General features: G+C 38.5%; 4 protein-coding genes across 9 annotated transcripts; 3 read left to right on the forward strand and 1 right to left on the reverse strand.

The window, feature by feature from the left end:
* The first annotated feature begins 87 nt into the window (after positions 1 to 87).
* On the forward strand, positions 88 to 4,711 carry LOC124218945 (probable RNA-binding protein 19). The gene is made up of 16 exons (XM_046625908.2): positions 88 to 282; positions 370 to 574; positions 691 to 869; positions 970 to 1,206; positions 1,289 to 1,562; positions 1,661 to 1,873; positions 1,995 to 2,189; positions 2,261 to 2,400; positions 2,497 to 2,622; positions 2,701 to 2,836; positions 2,924 to 3,252; positions 3,352 to 3,554; positions 3,641 to 3,757; positions 3,856 to 3,961; positions 4,061 to 4,184; positions 4,273 to 4,711. The coding sequence occupies exons 1-16, from the start codon at positions 247 to 249 to the stop codon at positions 4,338 to 4,340; spliced, it is 2,688 nt and encodes an 895-aa protein (XP_046481864.1). The 5' UTR covers positions 88 to 246; the 3' UTR covers positions 4,341 to 4,711.
* Positions 4,712 to 4,842: 131 nt separating this feature from the next.
* On the forward strand, positions 4,843 to 10,189 carry LOC124218958 (uncharacterized). 2 transcript variants are annotated; one of them, XM_046625946.2, is made up of 9 exons: positions 4,843 to 5,811; positions 7,274 to 7,413; positions 7,520 to 7,744; positions 7,834 to 8,036; positions 8,116 to 8,311; positions 8,416 to 8,497; positions 8,602 to 8,669; positions 8,780 to 8,857; positions 9,475 to 10,189. In XM_046625946.2, exons 1-8 carry the CDS (start codon positions 5,537 to 5,539, stop codon positions 8,821 to 8,823), a joined length of 1,233 nt encoding a protein of 410 aa, XP_046481902.1. In that variant the 5' UTR covers positions 4,843 to 5,536; the 3' UTR covers positions 8,824 to 8,857; positions 9,475 to 10,189. The 2 variants fall into 2 exon arrangements, 1 of the variants encoding a protein (XP_046481902.1); XR_006883259.2 differs by having other exon boundaries at positions 8,602 to 8,857.
* Positions 8,186 to 10,778, reverse strand: Saysd1 (SAYSVFN motif domain containing 1). 2 transcript variants are annotated; one of them, XM_046625980.2, is made up of 2 exons: positions 10,196 to 10,778; positions 8,186 to 9,747 (listed from the first exon to the last, which is right to left on the reverse strand). In XM_046625980.2, the coding sequence occupies exons 1-2, from the start codon at positions 10,349 to 10,351 to the stop codon at positions 9,418 to 9,420; spliced, it is 486 nt and encodes a 161-aa protein (XP_046481936.1). In that variant the 5' UTR covers positions 10,352 to 10,778; the 3' UTR covers positions 8,186 to 9,417. The 2 variants fall into 2 exon arrangements, 1 of the variants encoding a protein (XP_046481936.1); XR_006883286.2 differs by having other exon boundaries at positions 9,615 to 9,754; positions 10,196 to 10,333.
* Positions 10,779 to 12,705: 1,927 nt separating this feature from the next.
* On the forward strand, positions 12,706 to 16,505 carry LOC124218951 (L-asparaginase). 4 transcript variants are annotated; one of them, XM_046625925.2, is made up of 9 exons: positions 12,709 to 13,105; positions 13,227 to 13,394; positions 14,011 to 14,122; positions 14,199 to 14,310; positions 14,417 to 14,753; positions 14,835 to 15,149; positions 15,259 to 15,563; positions 15,664 to 15,837; positions 16,084 to 16,505. In XM_046625925.2, exons 2-9 carry the CDS (start codon positions 13,271 to 13,273, stop codon positions 16,417 to 16,419), a joined length of 1,815 nt encoding a protein of 604 aa, XP_046481881.1. In that variant the 5' UTR covers positions 12,709 to 13,105; positions 13,227 to 13,270; the 3' UTR covers positions 16,420 to 16,505. The 4 variants fall into 4 exon arrangements, with proteins under 4 accessions (XP_068992569.1, XP_046481881.1, XP_046481880.1 ...); XM_046625924.2 differs by having other exon boundaries at positions 12,712 to 13,105; positions 13,258 to 13,394; XM_069136468.1 differs by having other exon boundaries at positions 12,706 to 13,394.
* The last annotated feature ends 300 nt before the right edge of the window (positions 16,506 to 16,805 follow it).

Here is a 16,805-nt window from a genome sequence, read left to right on the forward strand (position 1 = left end):
TTACCTTTCGTACAATGGCCTATGTACGAATAACAATGTGTTCTTTGAGTTTCGAATTATACCGATAGCAGCAGCAGCGTCGTCTTTGAATTCTCAGCATTCTGCTAAAATCGAAGTTTGGTTTGATTTCATTTGCAAGTAAGGAACGACATGTGACGGTCAATAGTTACTTCATGATTTATAGGCAGACGTTGTCAACAAATGTAATAATTCAACGACAGTTTTGATTTAGATTATTCTCCAATAATGTCTCGCTTGATTGTGAAAAACCTTCCGAATGGCGTAAGTTAGTTTTTGTGACGCGTTTACTAGGTTAGGTTAAGTCAGGTTAACCCCACTGATCCTTATTTTACTTCTCCAAATCGTCAGATAACTGAAAACAGGTTGAAGGAGATTTTCAGCGAAAAAGGTATCGTCACTGACGTTCAACTCAAGTATACAAAGGATGGAAAGTTTCGACGCTTTGGTTTTGTCGGACTCAAGACTGAGGAGCAGGCTCAGAATGCACTCGATTACTTTAACAATACCTGCATCGATACTACCAAAATCAACATTGAACATTGCGCTGGACTAGGTATGTAAATCAAAAATATTTATATTCAAATCTCAGGCATTTTCAAAAAGCAGTTCGCCGTGCAATAAACCCCCAACTTGTCTGCTTTTTTTTTTTTTTTTTTTTTTCACAACTAGGTGATACGTCAAAACCGAAAGCATGGAGTAAATACGCTCCCGACAGTGTTGCATATGGAATTATTAATGGCAAAAAAGACAGTGATGACCATTTATCAACTAAATCAAAGGCCGTCGAGAAAAAGAAGAAAGAATCGAAGAAGCAAACGAGCAAAGAGATTAAAGAAGCTCTTGAAAAAGTGAGAAAAGAAAAAACTTTATTATAAGTTCCAAATTATTGAGCTTTGATACATCAGAGTTGTGATTTATAATTTTACTGAAGTTTACCGATATTTACAGCACAAGGACGATGCTCTCTTCACTGAGTTTTTGGAGACACATGCAGTTACAGGAACAAATGCCATTTGGAGCAATGATACCACAGGAGGCACAGGAGTTAATGACGACAGCAGCGAAAATGAAAGCGATGAGGATGACACGCAAAAAGACGATGACAACGTTGACTCTGGAAATGAGAGCGAGGATAAACAGAAAAAGGAGCAACGAGCTGCTGATAAGAAAATTTCGGATCTGGAAGTTAGTTTAAAATATAAAGATTGGCTAATAGCTCATAATTTGACTGAGTATTCGAACTAACATGTTCAATACATTTTTACAGTACATGCAAATCCTGAAGGCTAAAGCACAGGGTGATATTAATCCTTCAAGACTCTCCAATGACGCAAAAAACACCCACGGACCACTGAAGTTACTAACAGTGAAAGTTCGGGGTCTTGGATACAGCCATAAAAAGAAACATATAAAGCAGTTTTTCCATCCCCTTGTTCCTAAATCAATACGACTGCCTCCAAAAATTAAGGGCATTGCCTATGTTGGTTTCAAGACAGAAAAGCAACTGAAACAGGCATTGAACAAAAATAAAAGCTTCTTAGGTAAGTGATCGCGGATCAATATTCTGCACTTAAAGAAAATACCTTATTGTCTTTTCGTTAGTCTCTGGATTATGTTGAATATAACTTTCTGTCCACAGATGGAAAACGACTGTTTGTTATGAAGTATGAGGCGAAGGACACAGTCGAGGATATAAAGTCAGCCAGAGAGAAGCCAGCAAATTCAAGGTGGAAAGAACAGGAAGAAGCCCTCAAAAGCGAGGAGAGTATAGCTGAATCAGGGAGAATGTTTGTCAGGAATTTGGCCTACACCACGACCGAGGCTGACATACAAGCTCTGTTTGAAAAATACGGTGAGATATCATATATGCAGTAAAAATATTTCGTAACGAATTTTTAAATTCTCAACAAAGTGTGTTACAAATATTATAAAATAAGCAGTCTTCAAACAATCAGTTATACTTTGAATTTTAGGACCCTTATCCGAAGTAGATCTACCCATCGATAAAACCACCAGGAAACCTAAAGGTTTTGGCGTTGTTGTGTTCATGATGCCTGAGCACGCAGTGAAAGCTTATACGGAATTGGATGGTTCAATTCTTAACGGAAGAATGCTGCACATACTTCCTGGGAAAGGAAAAGCATCTCTTGACCAGCAGCTTGAAAACGGTTGGTTGACGAGACTCATTTTTTTTTGTCTTCCTGTTCTAACGTGTTTGACCACAGTCTTTCTTTTACAGACAATCTGGACTTTAAAACAAAGAAAGAGCTGCAAAAAAAAGCTACAGCTGGCTCTGTGCACAATTGGAACACACTGTTCCTTGGTCAAAATGCAGTTGCTGAAGCCATCGCTGCAGCGTATAATACTACAAAAGAGAAGGTAGGTTCTAAATACTTGAAGTTTTTATTGGCCAAAACAAAAAATTGCTTTGGTCTTGATCTGGAATTACAATAATGCTATCTAATTCGTTTCTAGGTCTTGGATGATGGTGGAAAAAGTTCCAGCGTCGCAGTAAGACTAGCTTTGGGTGAAACTCAGCTTGTCGAAGACACGAGAAAATTCTTAGAGGAGAGCGGCGTTCACGTGGACGCATTCAATCAGGTAAATTTCAATTACTTCAAAAAAAGCAAACGACATAATCACTGACAGACCAATCTTTATTCATCTCTTTATTTCTAGCCACCAGAAAAAAGATCTAAAACTGTAATACTAGTAAAAAATTTACCTGCCCAAACCGACGTCAGGGAGATCAGAGAGATGTTTGTCAGACATGGGGAATTAGGAAGAGTAATTATGCCGCCCTCTGGAGTTACCGGTAAGCTAAAAATATCAAATTCGCCTGGTGATATTAAATTTATCGCTTGTTATACTTCTAATCTTACTGGAAATACGTGTTATGCAGCTTTGGTCGAATTCCTAGAGCCTTCGGAAGCTCGTATAGCATTTACAAAATTGGCTTACACAAAGTTCAAGTACCTTCCTTTGTACCTCGAATGGGCTCCCGATAACAGCTTTAAATCACCTGTAAGCAGTTCCAAGCAGCCAGAAGCCGCTTCTCGTAACACGGAACCAAAATCTTCGAATTTATCCAAAGAGGATAAACCAGAGAGTAAACAGACGACTGTTCCCGTTAAGGAATCAAGCAGCGAAGATGACGAGGAAGCAGAACCAGATACTACGCTTTTCGTAAAAAATCTCAACTTCTCAACCACAGAGGAAATGCTGAGAGAGGTATAATAAATGGAGTTGATTTGTTAGCTTTGCAGATTCAAAACTAAATTTTTCATGCTCATCTCTAATTAACCAAGGCTCCTAACTTCCTTTACATAGCATTTCCGAAAGTGCGGTCGCCTCGATTACGTGAATATTGCAATGAAAAAGGATCCGAATAATCCAGGGGGAAAACTGTCGATGGGATATGGTTTTGTCAGATACAAACGCAAAGCGGATGCCGAACAGGCTCTTAAAAATCTTCAGATGACTTCGGTAGATGGAAAAACTCTTGAACTAAAAAGATCAGAAAGAGCGCTGCAGTAAGTACATGAATATTCCGTTTACCACCTTGACACTTATCACACTAGTAAGGTAAATGTTGTATTGCATCTGAAAAATGCTTCAGATCTGACGCTCAGACTACGAGGAAGGTTTCAAAGGTCGGTGAACAAACAGGAACCAAAATCTTAGTTAGGAACATTCCATTCCAAGCGAATGCCAGCGAAGTTCAAGAATTATTCAAGTGAGTTTTTTGCATTACACCTTTCATTATTTCGATTATTCGTTTGTCTCTTCATTACTTTTATACGTTTCATTATCTAATAAAAATTAATTTTACAGAGCGTTCGGAGAGATAAAAGCGTTACGTTTGCCAAAAAAAATGTCGACTTCCGAATCTCACCGAGGTTTTGCATTCGTTGATTACTATACGAAAAGTGACGCTAAGGTAATTTTCACAAAATTGTCACATCTTTCTAAGTTTTCAAATGCTTCGGTCCAATTATTTCATTACGTAACGGTGAATAATTATGTGCCAACATTTCAGAAAGCTTTCAAGGCATTGTGTCAGAGCACTCACTTGTACGGACGTCGATTAGTCTTGGAATGGGCACAGAACGAGGAGGGTATAGACGAGATCAGAAAACGAACTGCGAAACACTTTCACCAAGGTATTTAGGAAGAATATTTCATTGGGTTTAATTGTAAACAATATAGATTTAGTGTGCACTAATAATATCTGATTGAATTGAATTACAGATGGAGCAGTTTCTAGAAGTAAAAAGGGTGTTCTGGATCCTGAAGCGGTGGGTCTAGACGCAGAATGATATTCTGGGTCGTAAATCTAGATTTTTGACATATTGAATTCATACTAGATATAATTGTATAATATCGCGTGTCTTTGAAGACACTTGACCATGTACATATTCCGACTGTCCAACAATTTTCAAATAGTTTAGAACAACTTACAATTAAGTAAATCGCTAACTACGGATTTTGTAAGACGGGTTGCTCGTGGCAAAGCGTATTACGCTATCATCCTTTTCATTTTCTGTGGGCGTTTACAACTCGCGTGTCGCTACTCGTCACGGATATAAATGAAAAACGGTCAATCACGCTCCCGTATAATTCGGTGTGTAAAGAACTTCCGTCATTATTGTTGTAAAGGATAATTATTATGAATAAACCTTGAATTGAAGCCTTCGCAATCATTTTTACGCTGTTGAGAAACGCAAAATCGTGATGCTTGGAAAATTCATTCATCCCGTCTCGCGCAACACATGATTTCGAACACTCTAAAAGATGGTGCTACTACTTGTCTGGCATGTGTTGCCATCTGACTATGCCAGTAAAAAAACGGCGGAACTATTTTTGCCGCTATAAAGTGGGCGGGAATCTGTCAAAGTCCCGAGCAATTGCGAATTTCATATTCGTTATTGCGAACTAGTAGGTGAACAGTGTTCAGAGATTTTGAAACATTTGCGTACACCCGTGGCAGCATCAAATATCTCGAATCCCAAACGAAGGCGTGAATTCGAATGATGCGGAAATTAGAAAAAGGAAGCATTTCAGAATTATAAGCATAATTGCTAAAAATATCGCGTCTAGGAAAATTTTCCTCTGAAAGCCAGATGGTTCAGCGCAATTTTGACTGGCTTCAATAACTTCGCTTCAAAGGCATGCCGCATCGTATTCCAAACACTATATTTGATACGTTCTGCAGTAGAGTAAAATTAAGTTCTCTATATCTCACTGTGTAGAGGTGGGAGTAATGCCAACAAGAAGTATACGCTCAAAAAATACGCTCAGGACGTGCCACGCAGTGTGTAGCAAACACTTCGTGAGAATGGCATGAGGGTGAAGTTTTATTTCGTCAAATTTACGTTGTGAAGAAAAAAAAGTTTATCACTTTGACACTGTCATTGATACATTCATCATTGTTGTTAACTATGCGTTGTTAATCGTGTGACTAATACCGAAATAAATAGATTACTAGAATTGCGATAAAATTAAAACAAAAATCATGCACCGCGTGCTGAGCTTCCAAATGGGAAGAGGTTTCGGTGAATCGAGCGAATTCGTAACGAAACGAATGTGCTTTTCATTCATATTTTTCTTCGGATTCTTGGCACTACTCGGGGGTTTTCTGTTGGGCAGATTTTCAGCCGAAAGGACAGAAAAATTACGTGAACAACGTAAACAGATTGAATATACGGAAAACAGGATGGAAAGCGTTCGGCTGGAACGTACACTTCTGGAAGAATTGCGAAAAGCTTCATTCGACCAATATCACGTTACGTACGTTGGCAGTAATATTATTTGAAAATTAAACGTAATTTAGATCAGGGAACAGACGGTGCTTCATATCCCGTCCAGACGTAATAAAAAATTTAACAGCTGAAAAAATAGACGTCCTCGGATAATATTTATATACTACGGTCCATATCGCGAGTCTGTCAATAGTATGTCAACATTGGGGAAAAATATGTTGTGAATTGTTAATGAAATATATTTATGTTTAGCGCGGGATAAAAAGTTGCATGAGGGTACATATGCATACATATATGTTTAGTAAGTAAGTATACGTTTCATAGATAGTGACGCATTCTTGTTGCACGAATACGAGGCGCGTTACGCACGTATATTTCAATTTTAGATCGACCCGCTTTTAACGCAACTCACACCTCTGCAATAACAGTATGGATGTATAACTAAGAAACATGGGCATCGTATATACAATCTGTATTTTTTTTTTTTGATATTCACTTGATTGTAACAAAGTTGAAACGGTGATTTGGATTTTCCCTGTTTCAATCATATTAGCTTTATGTATTTACTCATTTTTACGACATCTCACACTAGCTGGGGAATATTTACATAAGAGCCCAATAAAAAAACGTAGAAATTGCGGTGTCCCCATCGAAGGTTTTTCTTAGCAAAATATATATATTTTTTTTCCTCTCTCTTGTCGGGAAATGCATGTGTCTGCAGCTATTTTGAGACTGCGGCGTATGAATGCAGGATGATGGACGGGAGACCAAAGAAAAATATTGAACGTCGGACAATGAAACAGCAATGAGATGAGAACAGTCTCATCCATTTTAACGAGACAAGTTGATAAACAAGTTTTTAGACTTGTTTAAAATAGACAACAAGATTGTTTATTTTTCTCTCCTTGTAGTCTTTTCGTGGTAACAATTGCAGAGTTATTGGTTTCGGGAACATTTATACCTTCTGTCGCATTACTCAAACATCGCGATGTTAGTGCGGAATTTGCAGTAAACCGTCAGCAATACACGTACGTGTAGGTAAAAATGATGGAAATTGGTATGCTTAGTTCTTGGTTTTTAAAAACTCTTTGGAAGTGAAATCACGAGTAAAATATTCTTGCCATTTTCTTATTTGCCGTAAAATAAAGCCCGATAATCTCTGAGTTGTGATGACGATTTTACAGTCGAAACAAAATCGCAAGCGAAGCTACAGCGGCCATGTTGATTTTGTCCCAGAGTTAACATTTGTTAGTAGGATATCTCACACGAGTATTTTTGAGTGCTTTAATTAATTTTTCCCCATTCATCGTCAATTTTGCCACACACAAGCATTTAGGTCTGTTTTTTTATATTATAACTCCTCATCTCAGTTCAACAATTTTGATTCCTTTGTCTATACTTATTGTTATATTGTTTATTGTTTAGCCTAATATGGGTATGGCTCTCTCTAAAAAATAAACATGTCATTGTTGGACTCCTTTTCTATGCAGGAAAACGTTGGAAAAAGATGCTAACGAGGATCACATAAACCACGAAAGTGTTGAGACAACCCTTTCGAATTCCCACTTATTCCCCAATTCCATGCCAGACAAAACTGTCGTTGCTTCTCTACCTGGATTACGCGAATCCGGTAATAAACCGTTCATAATTAGATATAATTAGAATACTAGTTACTGTTAATTATGTTATTCATTGTCATTTTTGTGATAAATGATCGATGTTCCATAAAAAAATAGACAGATGGGTCGTACTTTCGGTTAGTGGAGACGGTGTCATCTTGGCCCTTGAGCTTGCTAGAGTGTTTGAAAAGCTGAGGGATGCACATAACTGGAATCCACGGAGAAGGATAGTTTTCTGCTTCTCCAACGAGTTTGGTCGGGATTCGTGTCGCGACAATCTACCGAAATACGCACACCATAAGATAGTGGCCTATTTAACAGTCCATGGAAACGCCATACAGAGTTAGTTGAATATAAAATTTCGCAATTTGGGACATAGAAGTAATTGAAAACCGTGGAAATTCGAATTAACACCACGCCCTTATCGACAGAGAACGGGTGCTTCGTAGCCCCAGGATCAGACGTGGTGAGATCGTCGGTATTTGAAGCAGTTCAGACAGTTCAGGATACAATTTCTGCCCAAGACCTAACAAGTACTCGCAGAATTTTCAACTGGTGCCAAAAGGAACCTGATGACGGGCTATTTTTGCCTAGACTTCCCTCAGACATACCGCATGCCTCACTCGCATTATTAGTAAGAAACTACAACCCGTTTCAATTCATATCGCTAAAATATAGCTGTTATCGTTTCGTTTCAATCAATATTATTTCAGGCAGCAACCAACACTAGTGTCAATGCTGACTATGAAACAGCGACCCCGTACCGTAGATCTTTTTTTCAAATTATCGGTCTTACTATCTGGAGACTTTCGAACAGTCCGATTCTTCACTGGGATCCGAAATACTTCGAACGCGACGTCAAAGCAGCCTTGAAGATGATCGATTCTCCAGGATTCGTCCAAGTTAAAGGTAGAAATCATAGACCAACTTTGGTTCGAACATGAATTACTTTGGACATGCTGTACAGCAATATATGATCGAATGTCAGTCAATTAAATTGGCACACATTTCAGAGAAGATTACATCGACTGTGCATAAAATAGTCAATAGAGCTTACAACTTGAATCGAAACATAAACGAGATCGAGGAGCCTGAGTAAGTGCGTTGTCAGATTGTCACTAAGCATGATAGAAGTGTGAGTTTTAAAAAAGATTATTTCAGGCGTTTCAAATCTGAGTTCCCGTACAATATATTTACAGCTCACTGTCAGCACGAGTGATGAACGACTTGGTAATGGATTTGGATCGAGCACTGCTGTGCCCAGACGGTAATTTAGCGTCAAAAACTGACCCAGCTTTAATCAAACGTGGGCTGGTGGATTCGGAAATGCTCGATGATATGCTCAATTGCTATGAGAATGTAGTTCAAGTTTTGCAGGAAGGGTGACTTCCAAGTTTTCTGAATGCCCAGTGAATGAATAACAAGCCACCGTCGACAGTAATGTGTTTTAAAAAGGTAATGCTCATTGCTTCTCTTTGTACTTAGGTGTAAGGTTTGAAAAGTTTGCAAAATATTCAACACGCAAGGCTTTTTTTCTCGAGATTTCTCATACACGATACCACATCGAGATTTAATGCTGAAAATACTTCGGTTTGTACTATTGGTATAATGATTCAAATCGGATGAAAACATTAACTCTGGTATAGAAAATTGATGCTCAAATTGGTAACGAAATGATATTTTGGATGGCTAAAATAGACAGATAGAGGTAACGAGGGAAATAAAGTGGAATTAAGAATACTTTCGTTCGTATAAAATATCACATTTCTGTAAATTTACATGATTTATGCCCGGCTAAAATGCGAAACAAATCGGGTGAGTCATTTAAAAGCATCAAAAGGTTTCGATGTATATTGAATACTTATGTTAATTACAAAAACACAATAATGACGTAGACACAATTTACGAAAATTAGCTACCTTATCTTACGCACACTGTATATAAATTTATGCCTCAATGTACATTCATTTTTGTTTGGTGCACGACGAGTTACGTTCTTCAACGTACAAAATTCATCAATGCACACTGGAAGCACCATACCTTATTTCCCTCTCAAACTGTTCGGCATTTAGGGTACCGTCGATGGCTTGGCAATTTGGATTGAAAACAGAGTAGGCGCTAATCTCGCCCTTCTTCTTTGGACCAGACCGAGTGTTCTTCCATATTAGTACTAAGGATGACACGATAAAGTATACGGCGCCGAATTCGAACTGAAGTGCTATCATGTAAAGCGTTGCCCACAGAAGGAAGTACAGCAGGTAAGTGACTTGCGTCAATACCGGATTCTCTGCCGGCGTCAAATCCAGACTCTCTTCAGACTGACTGCTCTCTATGTCTTCCCTATCCTGGAACCTTACAATTCTTAATGTTGCAGTACTGTTGACGCTGTTCTGTATTTCAAGTGTTATAACAATAGGCGTGTATAATTTATGATAATGAAATAGTCTTTTCCTTCAGTTTTCCGAGCATAGTGCATAGAAATATAAGTGAAAGCGTGTAAATTCCTACTACACAGAAGACTGAAGAGAAGTAGCCGTCAAGTTGTAACCATGATTAAGTGTAAATGTTTGCAGTTATCTCGAAAAGTGTTGTTTGTTGTTACAAAACCGAGCAAACAAATAACAATGTGATGAAAATACAGATTGGGTGAGTGAGGAAATGAGAAGGCGAGATAAAAATGAAAAAACTAACCGTAAATACATACAACAGTAATCATAATAACAATGATTTTGATTTAAAATACAATACAAGATACAAGGTTCAAATTATTGCAATTAAGAGACATAACCTTACCTCGAGTTCTACGTAGGCGGGCGGAGGCGACGAGGAGGCGGATGTGTTGCTGGTGTTCGATCCCCAGGTCAAAACGCCTTTAACAGAATTTTTCATCGATTCGACCATAGCTTGTTTGCGTTTTCTAACCCTGTAGGCAGCCAACTTAGCCTCCATTTATGAAACGAGCAGACGATACATGACCTGCTCCCAGCCGTAAGTGTTTTTTTAAATCATCAATTCCTGCTTTATTTCTTCCTGTCAAACGTCGTCTTCTCTCGAATACGCGTATGCGTGGCGAAAGGAATCCACACACTGAACTAAACAATCGTACACGTATTCCTACGTGAATTTTTTATTTTACACGTACATTGATCGACCAATAAGAGTGGGGATTCCCCACTTTACTTGTCTCATCGTGCTTCACGTTGCGCATGAGAATTCTTTTGTTTTATCTTCTCTATCGTTTGACCGCGAATTTTAAACTTTATCTAGGAATTTCTAATCGTCGCGTCGATAAATCAGCTAACTTCTAAGCGTAAGCAAAATGCTACTTAGACTTTCATTCTGCGTCTGATGATTTTTAAATAACGTCCGTGCTTATAAAAACGTAGTTATTCGATAAAATGAGAAGAAAAAAAAATATTCACACCGATCGACCGAATAACGAGATGCAACAGTTTCCTCAATAAATTCACACCATCTGGGCATTGCGATTTCGAACCGATCATTAAAGTGATGAAATTGCAATGTATATATTGATTCAAGTGAATTAGTCCCAGCTGACAGGAGTACATATTTTTCTTCTTACCATACCTACCTACCAAAGGTTTGAACGCGACAGTTGTGCTTACACAGATATTATCATAATCAGGCTATTTTTGCAAAGTTAGAGACCGCATTTGCAATATTGAAATATTTCTGCTAATCATTTTCCTATTAGGAACCTCGATAATTACTTTGAACATCTGTTCTTGTCGACGTATTCGATTGTGTAAATAGAGGCGTAAGTGAAAAGTATGAGGTAAATGAAGTAGGCATCTATGGAATCAGGGCTTACAATGTATATTTTTGTTCCATCTTGTTGAAACAGTTATCCAGTTTCCACTTTTGGGAGAACTAGCCGAGAGATAAAGATCGGATTACCTGACCAGTAATCACCGTATGACACTGATAAAAGAGGCGCGGTTTATCGTTAATTCCCGTGCTGACAACTGAAAAGACTAAATAATAATGCGTATATGCGTAATACTAATAAACTTAGTACTATCAGTATAACTGTTAGGTATCAGTCGTACACTTGTATATTCTAATTACTCGCTGTGAAGGTAATGGAATACGTCGAATACAACAAACGGTTTGAAACGACAAACCCGGCAGTAGATGTCAGCCAAGTACTAAACGATCTTACTCATTAAAGACAATTATGCGCACCACTGTATTTTTCCATATGTTATTTTCGTTTATCGCACATTATTGTTGACGAAATTTTGAGCTATCCCATGCAAAAAGTGTTAAAAAGACCAATGTATCGCGTATCGGTAGGCTAAACTATAATCTCTGAATTAAATATTACTAATACTCTCTGAACTCGCGGAATGTACGTATGTACATCAGCGAACTTGAAAAATTTATTGTAATTTTATTTCCACTTACATTTCCCAATTTTTTGGACATTTTTATTCTTTGCTCGGAAAATATCTCTTCAACAATTCCCGATGATAAAATTTAAGAGGAAGGACAATTCAACGTAGTTATAGGCGTACGTATCAGTTTTTTATTTATGTCATGAATTGATAGAGCACAGTACTTGTGATGCAAATCTTACGACACATGTCAACATACTATAGTATTTCACGAACTATTGCTTCATTCGAAATAAAATGATGCGAGTATTTAATTAATCTTGAGTGCAGGCAGTACATATAACGACTCTCTCGTAATCTGCGAATAATAACGATCATGTATTATTTGTTTATGGATATGTTTTTTCTCATGTTGTTTTTCATATTGTTTTTGCGCTGATATATTCGTTTTTATGCTAATTTTTGTATCGACGATTTGCAGTTGTTTGTCCAGTTTTTTTATTTTTTTTTATTTTCGTTTCGTAACTTAGTGTCAATGTACTGTCCGCAATCTTCTTTCTTGTATTCTGTAATTTATTCTTAAGTTACTAGACTTACATTTACTATTTTTTAATCAACCATCCTGTATATAATTACAATACATATGTCGTATTAGGAATAAATTTAGTTACGTCTATAAAAAATATCTACTATTTTTTTCTACTTCACATACAGTCAATGTATCATGTAATCGATTATATACGTTGCGATTTTATTCTTACAATTAGCCAAACGCTTGTGACAAGCATGTTTCATGTAATGCGGTTAAAGATGGTTTTATCAAGCATTCCTTAATTGATTCAATATTATTTATCGATAATATAATAATCGGAATATTTTCCGTTTCACGCATTCGCATCTGTCAGAAACCAAGTCACGCTAGTGAGCGTATAGAATGCTGTTTTACAAAAACTCGCTAATCCTGCGAACAGTGATTGTAATTAAATTTAGTAATTCAACGCTTATACAATGCTTATACGCAAATACAGTTATCTTAGGAATGCGTTGGAGAAAGGGAAAGGGAAACGTGTGTGAACTGCAATTATCAAGAGGCGTGGATCGGGGTGAATGCGAAACTGCGTTCAAATTGTCCAAATACAACAGACAACGGTCGGCTGACAGTGTCGCAAAGACTCGTTACGTATCTACGTAAGTGCTCAGTCGTTAGTACGGCTCGAATCTGCGGTGCGGAGTGTCGTTCCAGCGACTCTTCGTCGACTGTAGTTCGTTCGTTAATCCAACGTACTCGACGAAATTTGACATTCAGTTTACATTCCACTTCAACGTAACATTTCTCGATTGAGAGGTATGTATACACGAATTATGCACAATTCTAATCAGTGATAATTGGCTCCGAGGTTGATCGAACTCGTTGCCTTGCACGTTTTGCTGAAATAGTCGGATAAAAATTTTATCACACCAATAAGGATACATTGTTCTATACGTCACTGAACGAAGGCGAAGGTACGAAATGTACTGCAAGGAGAGGAGTGGAACGATGCAGGGGAAGTTGATCGGTAATCGAGACTTGGAAGGACGGGTACTGGTCATTTACACCGGTGGAACTATCGGGATGACCAGAAATCAATTCGGATGTAGGTATAACTTTATGTATCTTAAGTATTATAGTTTCGGGGTTACTTCGATTTTAAATGCATCTTGTATGTACAGTCCCAAATAATCGCACGATATTTTTCACACACGATTTTGCAATGCACTCTTCGTATTTGAGGAAACAGATACTGCACGAACTGTAAAAATATACTAAACGACAATCTTCTCCAATACGGGGTACTCCCTATGATTATTTAAAGTAGCAAAATGGGTTAAGAAAATAAATATACTGTGTAGACATAGTAGAGATAGGCACGTGTGATTTTATGACCTAGAACCGTCTAAACATTTTTATCCATTCCTCATGTTCTATATATTTATATGCCTTCTAGCAATCTTAATTAATTGTTTATGCGAAACTAATCATTAATTATAAAATCCTTCTTTAATTTACTATACCAAATTAATACTAGAGGAAAAATGAATAAGAATGTCTATCGCGGGTCGCTATAGCAGCCTCATACCCTTGAACTTTACCGTTCGCATATAAAATATAAAAATGTCAACTGAGATGTTTATCTTTACGATTGATACGTTAAACGTTTAGGACTCTTGAACGTGATGCATTACATAACATTGCATATTATGTTCTTTCAGCACTGGTTCCGACTCATAACGCGATTGTCAAACTGTTGCGGAATTATCCTCAAATGCACGACGAAGAATACGCTTTCAAAAATTTTGGCGAAAACAGTCCGCTCGTTTTGCCGTGAGTTTCACTTGTCGTCCAGTTCAGTTTTTCGTTATTTCGTATAATTTTTTAATTTCGGCTATTTCGGAAATAGGTTGACCTCGGAAAAACGGAGGGTGGTTTACGAGCTTCTTGAATACGACAATCTGATCGATTCCAGTAACGCGAGAACCGCTGACTGGATTTGTCTGGCTGAAGATATAAAGGTAGCGCAAAATGATGGTATCCTCAATCATATCGCATAAAGTTTATGCTCCTCGTGTTTTCATACCGTAATTTTTCTCACTCGCTATCTCCTTTGATCTCCTTCAGAAATATTACACCGATTACGATGGCTTCGTAATTCTTCACGGAACGGACACGCTGAGTTACACAGCTTCCGCACTCTCCTTCATGTTGAATAACTTGGGGAAAACAGTGATCGTAACCGGTTCTCAAATATCGATATTCGAACCGCGAAGCGACGGTTTCGACAACTTTCTTACGTCCCTGTTGATCGCTGGTAACTACAACATCCCCGAGGTCTGTGTCTTCTTTGCGAATCAACTGATGCGCGGAAATCGGACCAGCAAAAGGACGGCCGATGCCTTCGAAGCCTTCCATTCACCGAATTACGTGCCTCTGGCCGTTGCAGGAATTACCATTGATGGTAGGTCGTTGACTTCGCTGCTTTCAATTTTGTCCAACGAATATCTGACTACATTTCATTCACCTCTCGTATCAATTTCAGTTGATTACCGAGCGATATTCCGTCCCCATAAAATTGAAAAATTCAGCGTCGAAACAGAACTCTGCGAGGATGTAACGATGTTACGGCTGTTTCCTGGCATCACCAGAGCAATGATAACCGCCGCGACGTATCCTCCGACTAAAGGGATGGTCCTTCAGTCCTACGGGGCAGGAAACATGCCTACAAACCGACAGGACATACTCGAAGAATTTCGCAAGGCTGTCAAGCGGGGCGTAATGATAGTAAACATAACTCAATGCTCCCAGGGAACGGTGAGCGCAATTTACGAAACTGGAAGGACGCTTCAAGATGTCGGTGAGTACAAGGCCAAGTGTCAAATTTTCTTATTCGAATGTTTACCTTCGTTTTTACATTAGTTTTTTCGACAATTTTTCATGTAATCTAAAAATGCAATTCAATCAAGGTGTCCTGTCTGGATCTGACATGACCCCGGAAGCCGCGTACACGAAACTAGCATACGTTTTGTCAAAGTCCGAATGGGACATGCAGAAGAAACGTGAAATTATGCTAACCAGTATACGAGGCGAGCTGACCACCGAACGACCTTTCAATCCTAAATCCAATCAGCTGTTGGACGCCGTTGCCAGGAATCTCAACATCACTTCGCAGGGCGATATAATCCGATTGAGGAATACTCTTTTTCCTGGAATGGTCGCTGCTGCGATATTGGATAAGGACGTTGAAAAATTGAAGGCGATAAAAGAATACGTGAGTATATAGTAGATACGATATTTGTGACAATTCGTGAACAAGGCATATTTATTGTACGGTAATATTATATCGCAAAACACGATACTGCATGTCACAGGGATCTGATTTCTGCGAAACGAACGCCGACTTTCGGACTCCCCTTCATATCGCAGCTTCCGAGGGATGTTTGAAGGTGGTACGCTATCTGCTAGAAAACGGTGCCAGCGTTCATTTGCGAGACAGATTTGACCGCACTCCTCTCATCGATGCGATCGAAAACGACCACCATGAGGTACGTAATCTATATATGACTTTCCGTTAGTGTTGTTGACCAATTTATTCCAATCTATGAAACCGTTATCTGCATATTCTGTCAGAAAATGCAGAGATGATTTCGAAAATAGATCCTCAATAAACTCGGGGTATTTTCTCTGCACCCGGTTGCAAAAAGATAATTAGTTAATGAAATATTACAGCTGGAAATTCGCGGAGAGTTTTTAGAGTTTGTTGCAACTTTTTTAATTTTTCTGTACTGCAGGTGATTAAATTACTGGTCGAGTGTGGAGCACATATTTCTGGTTGTGACCATTTGATCGGCGAGCAACTCTGCCTGGCCGCGGCAGTCGGAAATGTGGACAGACTGATATCGTACTGCTACGCTGGTGTTGATCTGTCGGAAAGAGACGTTTCCGGAAGAACTGCGCTGCATTTCGGAGCTCTGCACGACCAAGGAGAAGTGGTGCAATTTCTGCTTGACCGTGGAGCCAATCCGGAAGCTGTCGACATGCTCGGGCACACCCCTAGACAACTAGCAGAATTAGCGTTTGCAAATATAGCTCAGAAATTACTGCAGCCAATTAGTCTAAGTCGATAGATATAAGAGAGATAACATGATATTAATGGCTTATGTATGAACGTGTGACATAAGATAGAATAAAATTCTGAACTACACGCCAAGAATTTGATTCTGATTTTTCTACAAAACGAATACTCTCTAGAATCTGTTGTGTTTGAAAGAACGTTTCGAAGTAATTGAGTTCCGATGATAGCTGGACGGTGTAGCGTACAGCATATCTACATCAAACTAAATTTGAGACAAAGATGAAGTTCGAAAAGAAGAATCAACACACAAATCGTCATTGCATTTTTGTCGAAAATTTACGCAATTTTGAAAAGCGCTGAAATAAATTCTTTGATGCACTATTCCGACGTAATTTTGCGAGAGAAATCGATTGGGCGCAGTCCCAGGACGCTGCGATC

The sequence above is a fragment of the Neodiprion pinetum genome, chromosome 5 (genome assembly GCF_021155775.2).
Source record: "Neodiprion pinetum isolate iyNeoPine1 chromosome 5, iyNeoPine1.2, whole genome shotgun sequence".
Taxonomy (NCBI): Eukaryota; Metazoa; Arthropoda; class Insecta; order Hymenoptera; family Diprionidae; genus Neodiprion; species Neodiprion pinetum.

Bases quoted from the DNA above. Each gene is read 5' to 3' on its own strand.
- Saysd1 (XM_046625980.2), bottom strand. From the start codon at position 10,351: ATGGAGGCTAAGTTGGCTGCCTACAGGGTTAGAAAACGCAAACAAGCT. The intron at 9,748-10,195 runs GTAAGGTTATGT...GTAAGGTTCCAG, and splicing joins CCGCCTACGTAGAACTCGAG to GATAGGGAAGACATAGAGAG.
- LOC124218958 (XM_046625946.2), top strand. From the start codon at position 5,537: ATGCACCGCGTGCTGAGCTTCCAAATGGGAAGAGGTTTCGGTGAATCG. The intron at 7,745-7,833 runs GTTAGTTGAATA...CCTTATCGACAG, and splicing joins CCATGGAAACGCCATACAGA to AGAACGGGTGCTTCGTAGCC. The intron at 8,670-8,779 runs GTAATTTAGCGT...CAAGTTTTGCAG, and splicing joins AGCACTGCTGTGCCCAGACG to GAAGGGTGACTTCCAAGTTT.
- LOC124218945 (XM_046625908.2), top strand. From the start codon at position 247: ATGTCTCGCTTGATTGTGAAAAACCTTCCGAATGGC. The intron at 2,190-2,260 runs GTTGGTTGACGA...TTTCTTTTACAG, and splicing joins TGACCAGCAGCTTGAAAACG to ACAATCTGGACTTTAAAACA. The intron at 3,758-3,855 runs GTGAGTTTTTTG...TTAATTTTACAG, and splicing joins GAAGTTCAAGAATTATTCAA to AGCGTTCGGAGAGATAAAAG.
- LOC124218951 (XM_069136468.1), top strand. From the start codon at position 13,271: ATGTACTGCAAGGAGAGGAGTGGAACGATGCAGGGGAAGTTGATCGGT. The intron at 14,123-14,198 runs GTGAGTTTCACT...TTTCGGAAATAG, and splicing joins AACAGTCCGCTCGTTTTGCC to GTTGACCTCGGAAAAACGGA. The intron at 15,838-16,083 runs GTACGTAATCTA...TCTGTACTGCAG, and splicing joins TCGAAAACGACCACCATGAG to GTGATTAAATTACTGGTCGA.